The sequence below is a fragment of the Sceloporus occidentalis genome, unplaced genomic scaffold, assembly GCF_023333645.1.
Source record: "Sceloporus occidentalis isolate IW3139 unplaced genomic scaffold, rSceOcc1.0.p SCAF_3, whole genome shotgun sequence".
Classification (NCBI taxonomy): Eukaryota; Metazoa; Chordata; class Lepidosauria; order Squamata; family Phrynosomatidae; genus Sceloporus; species Sceloporus occidentalis.
In genome coordinates, this window is record NW_028316983.1 from 66,295,472 (window position 1) to 66,307,527 (window position 12,056).

Here is a 12,056-nt window from a genome sequence, read left to right on the forward strand (position 1 = left end):
TTTTAATGATTGTATGTAGAGAGATCTTGTAACACATTTGAGACTAACTAAAGAAAGAAAACATGCAGGGGTAGCTGTGTTGGCCATTTAACAAATCCAAACAAAAATCCATCAGTGATACTTTTATTGGCCAACCGAAATGCACAATATACTTGTTGCAAGCTTTTGAAGCTCCATGGGTTTCTTCATCAGGCAAGATGTTGCAAACTAAACAGGAGACAAAAAAGATAATAGGAGAGTTAGTCAGATGCCTGCATGTTGTTTCAGTCCTTAGTAAAGATGTTATGATGGAGAGGATATTGTCAACTTAAGTCTACAAAAGCTCATGTTCCCAACTTCTTTCTTTAATTAGTCTCAAAGGTGCTACAGGAATCTATACTATTCTACAGACTATGGCCTGCAGCTACCGCATTTCTTGCTGGGTTGGGGACAGGGCAGCCTCACCAGCAGCCCAGAGGCCCCAATCCGGTGCTTTTTGGGAACATGGAGAAGCAGCAAAATGCCACTTCTCCATAGTCCCGAAAAGGGGTGTCCTTGGAGCTTCATCCCCCAGGACACCCCGACAGGTGCAGCCATGGGAGAAAGGGGCCACTTGGCCCCTTTCTCCCATGGCTTCGTTCCCATGGCCATTTGGTTGCCGCACAGGGACAAAGCTTGCAGCGCCGCAACAAAAAGGAGCTGCTGCTGTGCGCCACATTTGGGCGCGCAGTGGTGGTGCCGGCATCATGGCGGCCCCCATGTGGATGGGAGGCCACCATGATGCTTCCACCACCACATACTAGGGTTAAGGACCATGTGGATGGTGCGTGCTCCCTAACCCTAGTATTGCCACCGCCACGCCCCATTTTGCTTGTCTGTATCAGGCCTAATACAGCTATATCTTTGAATTCTACCTTAAAAGAGTGTGTAAAACAGGGAATTTCAGTTGATATTGCTTGCTCCTAGGTAATCTGGAGCACCTGCTGAAATTTCCTCTACTACACAGCCATAAAGGTATAGGAACCCTCTCCAGTTTTCACTCTGGAAAACTACATGTACTCAGCTTTGCTGCCAGCACATAGGGAATAGAATTTCTAAAATATGGCTAGTAAATAATTTCCTTTGCATTATCATTTTTGGACTAAAAATATGAAAACCTCACATTTATGTTTTGTGGACATGTAACTCTCCAATAATCCTTACATATGGGATATTTTCTACTGGTTACAGGAGGAGGCCAGTAAAACCACAGACGAGCAGGAGGAGAAGACATCATCTGAAATTGGTCTTACGAAGACAATGACAGAAGGCAAAGAATCAGAGGGCCATGTATGACTGTGCAGCAGAGAGACAATCCTTTGGAATTTGGCCTCCACTCAAACAGGTTTCTGAAGAACTCAACAGTGTTTATTGTAAAGCTTGTTATAGTAGGCATTATTGTGGAAGCAAAAAGCCTATACAGCAGCTTCACAAGAAACTATGAAATCATCACCACTGCTATGAGCATGCTCGGCAGTGGAACATGAACAGAGGGACAGTATGGGACCACTTCAAGTGGAACAAATGGTTTCAAAACACACACACACAATGGTTCTTGACTATAGAAGATTTTTACTGAGATGGCTAAAATAGAACTCATTTCAGTTTGCATCAGTTTCAAAGGCAGTGACCGAGGCTCTATAAAATGAGTTAGCGTATAGGAGCAGTTGGCTGTATAATTTTGGCATTGCATTTGATTGTACTGTAGTAGCACCACATGGATGTATGTTGTCTGTCTTTTTAAAAAAGAAAAAGGGCCCCAAGTGCTACCAACTCAAGGCATCACTCTAGCACTACTAGAACCAACTAAAAACTGGCTAAAAGCCAGATTCGTTCTGTCTGTTTTGTATATCCTATGATGTTTTTTTTTCCTGCAGCACAATCTGGTTTCTCAGGGAGCTGAGTAGTCCAAATCACATTATTATTAAAGGCTTGTTTGCTGGCAGATCCCTGATGGAGTGATGATTCAGCGTACCTGAAATACACATGCCAGCTTTTGTATGAGCATCTTTTATATCCCCATGCTTACCATCACTAACAAGCTGCTGCACGAAAGGGGCACTGGAGTTACAGTAGCTATCCTCTTCTAACTCCCTCTAGCCTCTGTGAAATGGGGTTATGAGGACACTCAGTTGCTGAAACAGTGTTCACTTTTATGATTTTGTCTTGAGGAAATGAGGCAAATATAGGCAGCAATGGATTTGGATTATGCACTTAGTCCTTTTAAAGGACCATTAGGATGCCTTTACTAAAATATATAACAGCAAACAACCAGATATTGAAATTTGAGAAAATTATTACAATCCACCCAACTAGCAATGCAGTTGAGTTTTTTCACATTACCACTTGCTTATTAAAAATAAGTTTAAAATTTGGCCATAAGATCCCTTGCTCATTTTAGGATTCTCATCTCAAATTCTTTTGGATTTCCTGCTGTGTTGTTTTTGATTGCTTCACAAAACAGAGAGGATCCATTCTGACTCTTTCAAATTATTAAAATAAACTTTTGTGTTTGTTTAATAAAGAGAGCTTTCACAGCAGATGAATTCTATTGATCTACAGTATATTTCAACCAACAACAGTACCGAAATACAGCGTGTACTCATTTCTAGAGAAAAGTAGTTCTACTTCAGTTTCATTGAAGTGGCACTGAACTTGTCCCATTGATTTTACTGTGACTTGTGGGCCTAATTTTCCTCCTGGTTTGGGTTAGTATGTTTACTGCTCTGTGATGGAACTCAAAACACATGTGCAGCCTATGCAGCTATAGCTCCATTATATTTTAGGGCATTTTGTTTTCTTATATGTCAGATGGGCAACACTGCTATATTTTTAAACCAATTTAATTTTTTATTCTAATTTTCAAAAGGGAATTAACAAATATTCAACATTTTTCCTGTTGATTTTCTTTGCTGTTAAATACTTTTTCTTTTTTCTTATTCTTGCTTCTATTGATAGCATAATTCTCTGTATTTCTCCCTTCCACTCCTCTGTTCAGTTATATATGATGACAGCAAGCAAAGAAGAGAAAAAGCCTTACTGGTAATGTGTTCACATTGAAGGTACAATAGGGCACTGTTTGCCCCGGTAATCATCAACTAGGAAACCATCAACCGTAAACAGATATCAGCAGACTTTACATTTGAAATTTGAGCTACAGTTACAGAAGTTGTCACAGCCAATCTTGGCCTCAAAAATATTGTAAGCACTGCTGTACAAAGTGAAGTGTTGAGCATTCTTCATATGCCCAAATGACTGTAGAGGGTGCTATGAGATGCAGGGATGTTAAATTAGACATGCACTGAAAGCACTTTGGACATGTGACTGAGTGTTTATTTTGCTACATGGCCCAGTATATTGTGCTTCTATTACCATATCATAAGTTTAAATATGTTATGAGCCAAAGTGACAAAAGGAAGTCATTCAAATTGCAAGCCATCATCTTTATTTCTAGTCTCTCAGTAGCAGCATAATCCACATTAATTATGTGAAAGTCTTAAACTCATCCCTAATAAACTAATATGAAGGCAAAAATTAACCTTTATACAATTCATGTTAAGACAGCAAAACTGATGTATTTCATATTGAATACTAGAGTGCTGGCATCAATTGAAATAGGAGCAAATGTAGCGCTCAAAGCTCCTGTTGCCTGTGCATGGAATTCTGTTTTGTTTGAAGGAATGTGAGTATTGTCATCATGTAGATTGTAAATGGATATGATTTTATCTCAATCTTGGTTAGACAAAGGATTTTCAGGGGCCATTGATGATAATATGCAATAATCACAGGGTTTTAGTTTCACTGTAACTCTTTAGGTGCCAGAAAGGTTTTCCAACTTCAGTAGACAATGGTTTGATGTATGAAAACTTTTCTTTAGTGGAGGAGAATCAATACCATGCTACTCTGTTACTGTCCTCCAAAGGTCATGTAGTATTCTATAAATAATAATAAATAATAATTTTTTTTATTTCTATCCCGCTTTTTGCCAGGCAATCAAAGCGGCGTACAACAGGTTAAAATACATCCATATATACATAATGCCCCCCCTTAAAACAAGATTAAACAATGTAAGATTAAAAACTACATATTAAAACCGACTAAGCTAAATAAAAATCATCATGGGCAGAGTTCACTGGATGGGAAGTCTTATTTGTGGCCGAGCATTTTATTCCGGGAAGGCTTGCCGGAAGAGATCTGTCTTAATGGCCTTTTTAAAGCTCTCTAGATTAGTAATTTGACGAATCTCGTCCGGCAGGCCATTCCATAAATTGGGAGCGGCTGCAGAGAATGTCCTCTGGGAGGTCGCTGTCAACCTGGTATTTAAGGGCTGTAATAAATTCCTCCTAGAGGACCTGAGTGTACGGGGCGAATTATATGGAAGCAGGCGATCCCTTAGATAGGTTGGGCCCAAGCCATGTAGGGCTTTAAAGGTGATAACCAACACCTTGTACTGTGCCCGGAAACTTATAGGCAGCCAGTGGAGTGACTTCAATATTGGTGTTATATGGTCACTCCTTGCTGTTCCTGTGACCAACCTGGCTGCCATATTCTGTACCAACTGGATTCTCCGGACTAGGCACAAGGGTAGCCCCATGTAGAGTGCATTGCAAAAATCAAGTCTTGAGGTTACCAGTGCGTATACTACAGTTTCGAGGTCACCCTGGGAGCAGCTGGCGTATCAGCTGAAGCTGATAGCAGGCGCTCTTGACCGTCACATTCACCTGATTCATCATCTGAAGTGACGGGTCAAGAAGCACCCCCAGACTGCGAACACAGTCCTTTGAGGGGAACATGAGCCCCTCTAGGACTGGAGATTGCAGCCCAATCCCTGGCTTGGGGGGCCCTACCATAAGTACCTCCATTTTGTCTGGATTCAACTTGAGCTTGTTTTCCCTCATCCAATCCATTACTGCCTGAAGACACTGGTTGAGGGGAGAGATGCCATCTGTCATTGTTGCTGATGACCGGGACATGGAGAAATATATTTGGGTGTCATCAGCATATTGATAACACCCGGCCCCATATCTACGGATGATTTCTCCCAGCGGCTTCATATAGATGTTAAATAGCATCGGGGACAGGACAGCGCCTTGAGGGACACCACAATTAAGCTCTGTTTTTGAAGAGTGACTGTCCCCGAGCATCACCCTCTGGAACCTGCCCGAGAGGAAGGAGTGGAACCACTGCAAAGCAGTGCCTCCAATTCCTAACTCTCTCAGGTGTTTCAGAAGGATATCGTGATCTACCATAACCAATATCAAATGCCGCTGAGAGGTCCAGCAACACCAACAGGGTCACGCTCCCTCTGTCGATGGCTAGACAAAGGTCATCAGTTAAAGCGACCTTGGCAGTCTCCACCCCATACCCGGTCCTGAAGCCCATTTGAAATGGATCAAGAAAATCGGCTTCATCCAAGACCGCTTGGAGCTGAAGAGCAACTGCCCTCTCGATCACCTTGCTCAGAAATGGCAGATGAGAAACAGGCCTATAATTTTTCATTTCCAGGGGGTCCAGGGAGGGTTTTTTCAAGAGCGGTCTAAAGATCACTTCTTTCAAAGTGGATGGTATATTCTAAATGTGTTCCAAGTGTTGTGTCCCAGTATGTTCTCTCTCCATGGTTATATCTCAGATTAGGATAGTCCAGTCATACCATGGAGCTCACTCTTATTGGAATGGGTCATGGAATCTGAGATTATTACCATAACCAATGCCATCATCTGGATATGGTTTATAGTCCACCCTTATGTTGTATTTTGGTGCAGCAGCTGTCCTTTCCTCTGGCATCCCTTTCCTCTGGACAAAGTCCAGGCACCATGTTCCTGGACAAGTTTGAAGTGGCCCAAGCACAGCTGCCTTCCACATCAATGTCCACAACATGGTTAAGGGCCACACAGAGCCCTGAACAATTCAGAACAGCATCATGACTGTTTTGCTGGGCCTGCCAGGTCTCCAAATCCTATAGAAAGTCCAGGTCCATAATGCATTTTAAATTCATTTCTACTCTTAAAGACTGTGTCTGACACTAAGTATCCACTTAGCCTGGTTATCTGTGCCAGTAGTCAACACAAATGTTTTCCCAGTTTATTATGGCATGTGCTGGATGTGTCATACCCTCAAGAAATCTTTGTCTTGGCTACTTCCTTCCCCTTCTTCCCATAACTCCATTCTATTACTCTTAATTTCCCATCACTTTGCCCACTGATCATAGAACATTGGTGAGGATGTCTGGCAGTTGTGTGTGATGTGGTTGTTTGAACTTCTACAGGTGTATATTTAAGCAACTTCCTGTTTTGCAATCATGTAAAATTTTAGCCTTTTTTTAGTTGTATGTCAGCTGGAACATCAAGATAACTGCATCTACCTCAGTAATAAGTGATTTTTTTTTCTTGAACACAGCCATTTGGTGTTCACTCGATAAACTGAATTGGCTTTCTCAGAAATTCTGTTCCATGCTGAGCAGAACCTCTTGTAATTGTTCTGAAGTGTTTTCACTACACCAGAATTATTGGGTCCTGGATTAGAGTTTGTTAAGGATACTGTTGTAAGAGGAAGGTGAAACATCTTAGTTCAGCCACTAAACCCTCCTAATTCTAGCATTTTCTTCAGAATCTGAAGTGGTAAATCTCTCTCTCTCAAAAAAAAAATGATTGCACACTCCCCGATTGTTGAGTGCTAAATGCTTGGTATTTATAGGGACTAATTGTCTTATTTGACCCAGGGGGTGCCATATCTAATTGTCAATATACTACTTCAGAGCTGCCTTCTTGGGGTCTCCTATTGAGAAGAGAGAATCAGAATCAATAGCACAGCACTTGCTGAAATGGCTTCTCAAATGTGCCAAAACTTTTCTGTCCCTACACTGCCTTTTTATGCTCTCCCCACAGTTCTTGTAAATTGTGCCTAGAAGAGGTAACTTTCCTACTATCTGTAGATACTTAGAAATCTATGGTGCCTTCACTAGAAGGAAGCTGACCCACATTACTACCCTTCTGACCCATTAATTAGCATATTACTTAATGTGCTTAAATTGTAGAATGTAATAGAGATGGATTCTTCACCAGCTAGTGTCATCTTGATCTCTATTTTGATATCTGCTGATTCAGGTGGTCTTTTTTACTGAGTCAGACACAGAAATAAAGATCCATGTTATCTGTGTTGTACTAGTGGACTGAAAGTCCAATCATGCTCCCTTAAGTCAGTTTCAAAATTTCACAGTTGCCACTAACAATACATTGTCTTGCAGAGAGAGTTTAATGTCCATTTGTGATACATCTCATGTGCAGAGAATGGCAAATAATCAAATCTGTATGCTGTCTCATTTTAGACTTTATTATTATTTGCTCAAATGGTGTTTATTCTGGAACTATGAACAATTAGACATTTTGCAAAATATTATCTTCATCTGTTTCCTGAAAGCCTTAATTCAGCAGCTAGAATTAGTAACTAGCTTGACTTAATAGCTACACTTTCCACTTGCTTTTGTTGTGGTGGTGCCAATAACAAAAAGTTCACAAATTTGACTGGTTTTGGTACTAGCCAGTATGTGTGATTAAGACCAATCCTGCCTGTTGCCCTCATTGGAAAATAGCAAAATATGTACCTGCAGTTCTCCTATTGCTGGCACAGTGTGAGTAATAAGAGATGGTTTTCACTTGAGTGTGGGAGATGCAGATACAGAGGTATTCACATACAACTTCTGCAGTAGCTGTGGCAAACATGTGGTCCTCTAGATAGTGTTGAACTGAAATTCTCATCTCAGGACCTGCAGTCCAGCAACATGTAGAGGGCTTCCATGGTTTGTACCTTTCCTCCATAACTTAGCGCTCTCCTACAGAGAGAGCTGTGATACTGGAGCTGTAGGGCCTTGTGTACTATTTGTCATTAGAGTTAAAGATCCTATTAGGAAAAAGAGCTACACATTCAATCTCCCTGGTACAAATCTGTGCTAAGCACAGCAAAGCATTATGGCAATTATAGCGCAGATCTGGTCCATCATCTAAATAATTGCTTATTCCATTTGCATAGGCAAACAGCAAATTAGAAGGCTGATATTAGGTTGTGGAGAGTGTGTACATATTTTAGAAAGTCAGAAAATCTTTCCTAGCTGTTGTGTCCTGATGAGTTGCATTTATACTACTAATCATTTACCTCACTTTGAAATTGCTAAGGCCGCACAATAAATCTGTGGGCATCTCCACGTCTCTGATCCAGCCTCTCTCTGTTAGTCCACATTGCTAGTCAACCTCAGAGTGAAACAGAAGTGTGGCCCATTCATGTGCTACCTTTTAATGCACTTTTCTTGTCTACATACCTATCTCCCTGCTAGGAGAAAATGTCACAAAGTGGCCTTGAAAGGGAGAGGAAAGAAGAGCGGAGCAGGCCATCTACCTCAGGGCTAGAGACTCTGAGCCACCCTTCTTTAGCAAAGGGTGGAGGGAGAATGCCTTGCTCCAGTGATGCAAGGGCAATGCTACCAAATATCTTCTTACAACCTACTTTTAGCCTAGCTCAGCACATAAAGGAACAGAGTTGGAGAATGATAATGCTCTGAAGTGCCCTGAAAACATGCTGTAAATAAAACAAAATCCAGACACCATGGCCATAAAGGTGATGTTCATTCATACTCCTCCCCCTGTCTTCTTGATTCCGACTTTTTCTAAAGTTGAAGATTTTTCTGAGCCCATTCCTTTTTCACCTAACTGGCTTTGAGGTTCAGATACTCAGGTTGACATCTGAATCCTCTCTCTTCCAAGCAGCTAGAAGCAAAACATGTTTATCATCATGAGTAAGGTTTGTTTTCTCTTTTAAGTAACTGGTTTAAAAAACAAACAGCTGGAGCCTTAAATCTTGGGAAGGGTGCATTTTGCAATAGGGTGCAATAGATATTTTGAGGTTGAAGACAGAGAACCTTTTCAGAGCAGAAAGGCAATATGGTAGTACAGTCGGCCCTTCTTATACACGGATTTTTAATACATTGATTCAAGCATTCACGGTTTGAAAATGTTAAAAAAAGTATAAATTTCAAATATCAAACTTTGATTTTCGATTTGTTTTATAAGGGACACCATTTTGCTATGTCATTATATTTAATGGAACTTGAACATACACAGATTTTGTTATACACGGGGGATCTTGTAACCAAACCCTAGCTTATAACAAGGGTCCACTGTACTCTCATCATATTCTGTGCAAGAATATAATTTCTTCTTCAATGCAAGCTCTGAAAAAGTAGTTTTGCAGATTTATAGTATCATAGATACAAAGCAAAGGAAAGCCAGTTGCAGGATGTGCTGGTTGACTTTTGACCATAGTTGTATGTGTGTGTAAAGACACTCATACAGATCTCCAAAGCAATTTTGCATCTAATATTAAATGTTTGCATTTTTAATAAGATATGGAAGAATGACAACTTCATTGTATGCCACTTTATTTTTTTTTGAGTGGACCTATGAAGAAGCATGAGAGGAAGGCAAGACCAACAACTAAGACAGTACTCAAATATTGCTGACCTGTATGTCTGTCATGTCTATTCTTTAAATACTGTATCTTTTTTCCCTCTACATAGCTCTTTTCCTTATACATACTTGGAGGGAATCCTTAGGCTCTGGTAATTTTATATGTCCAGTTGTGATTACCTCATAGAACAGGCAGAAAACTAGAAATCATGTGGTAAAGGGAACCTGCCTAGATCCCAATTTCCCCATTGTTAACCCTTGATTTTGCCAATCTGAAAAACAACAACACAGTTTCATTCAGCTTTCAGATGGAACAGCTTCACAACAATTATGGTTTGTAGTAGTATGTGTACAGCACAAGCCGTTATGTATCACTCAAGTCAATCTTGCCAGTTGTTATTTTTCTGTCCAGTGTCTGGGTCTTGCTTTGTGAAGAAATGTTTCCAAACGAATTTTAAATTGCAAAGAGCAGCCAAGCAGCATGAACCTATGTCTCCCCCTAAAACATAGCACAACAAAGTAATACAGCTCTAGTGTGATGTGACTCTGCAGAGTGGAAGGTTTACAAACTTACAAAAAAGAGAGCAATTTTTATTACATGAAATACACTGGGTAGGGAGGGGATTTCTATGCTGGTTGAGATAATAATTGCTGGGGTGGTGCAGAGGTGGATTGTTCCAAGGTTTTGTTTATTCTTTAAGGATAGGACCTTCTCAAACACTTGTTACAATGACTTAAAGCACTTATCAGTGTTACGGGAAGTGTCTTAACCCCTACTTCTGTCAACCCATGAAACAACAATAAAATCTGACTTTTCCCCTACCATGTCATGTCTTGTGTCTTTGTGTATCTCCCTTCTCATGCCTTATAAATGGGGTAGGCAAGGCACAGCCTGGGGTTGACATATGTAAGTCCCTGAAGTATCTTTGCATGCTCCGTTGCTCTGCTGTTGCCAAAAGGATCCTGGCAAAAATCATTGGTGCTGCTATTTAAACTACATAAAAACTATCCATTCCAAAAATGCAGTAATGGTCTACTATTTTCTCCTGGCAAACCTTCAGTCCAGTACTGTCAGCACTGTGCCTTCTTCCTTGTTTCAGAAAGGAAACACTATGAGATCTCCATTGTTTCACAAGATTATTTCAGAAGGATAGCACCTCTGTATGACAGACAAACAACTTACGTAGTTGCTGCCAGATATTAACAGGAACTGTGGTGGCTAAAAATGCGGAGCTCCCAATGGGTTCCAGGGGTTTGTGTATATGTAAAATGGTAACAGTATACATTCAGAGAATGATCTGGTATTTGACACCTTTAAGAAGTGGTAGAAAGTGCTTGAGTGGACTGCTAAGATATGTTCCACATAAGTACTTTTCTCAAGCATCCCATCTCGAACAAATTTAATTCGAACATGCATACTTCTAAACATGTAATTGTGCATTTGGGTTGGCCCAATAAAAGTATCATTGTTTGAACATTATTGGATTTGCTATATGGCCAACACAGCTACCCCTAGATATTGTTTTGATTTTCTTTCTGTCTGTTTTTTTTACTGTCCAGTTCTCTACATTTCAATAGCTATCTTCTATAGCCCAACAAATTTTCATTTTAGAATTATGCATGTTGTTTTCTTCTGCTTAGTTGCACTAGCTGTGAATTCACTTCTGGTCTGAGTTTAAGATGTTGATGGAGACATTCAAAGTCTTAAATGTTGTAGTTCCTTGGTATTTAAAGGAGCAGCTATTCCTACATACACTTGCCTGAAGATAAAAGGTCTGCTAGAGGGGCCCTCATCTGTCTCCCAGCAGTGTGGAAGGGCATGGGAAAAGCTCTTCTCTGCCCTGGTGACCTGGTTATAGAATACCATCTACTTAGAAGCCTACTGTAGAAGCCAACATTGGTATCATTTTGGTGCCAAGAAAAACGTCGATTTTTACTAAAGCCTTTGGGACCTAATTAATTCCATCGAACTCTGTGTGTGGTTTTAATATATTTTAAACTATTTTAACTGGTTTTTAAACACTTGGTTTTAACTTGTCAAATATGCTTCTATGATGGTTATTTTATTTCTGTTGTCTTAAATTGTTGTGCCCTGAGATTCCACAATATAGGCTAGAATATAAACATTTTAATAAGTAAGTAAATAATGAAATATATTAGCAATGGGGGAAAGTACAACTGTCATTTCCAACATTCATCACCCATGGCTTTACTAACAAGGATTTATAGGAGCTCCAGTCCAGCAACATCTGGAAAGCTACACTTCACTCACTCCTGTGCTCTACATATATGTTCTTTGTAGAAAAGACATGCATGCATACCCACACACTGCAAACCAATTCTCTATGGTCCAGAATAGTATAGTAGTTTTGCATGCAAAACTACACTACAGGTGGCTAATCTCCATTCCCTGAATCTATTGTATAGCCATGGAAGCCTCCCAGCACCATCCATGACCATTCTGTGCCTGATGAGACCAATGAGGGATCAGAAACACATCTGGCTCTGGCTCTGTACTCAGATGCAAAATGATGCCATCCTCCACTTTAATCTGGCAGTGGTCTCAGTGGATAATGTAATCAC

The 12,056-nt window shown here is 40.4% G+C and overlaps 1 protein-coding gene across 1 annotated transcript in view; it reads left to right on the forward strand.

The window, feature by feature from the left end:
* The window catches only part of FKBP5 (FKBP prolyl isomerase 5), a 71,482-nt gene extending 61,187 nt beyond the window's left edge, over positions 1-10,295 (forward strand). Inside the window, exon 11 of the mRNA XM_089514803.1 lies at positions 1,210-10,295. Coding sequence (XP_089370929.1) covers positions 1,210-1,314 — 105 coding nt within the window. The 3' untranslated portion in view covers positions 1,315-10,295. The remainder of the gene's footprint in view (positions 1-1,209) is intronic.
* Positions 10,296-12,056: the final 1,761 nt, after the last annotated feature.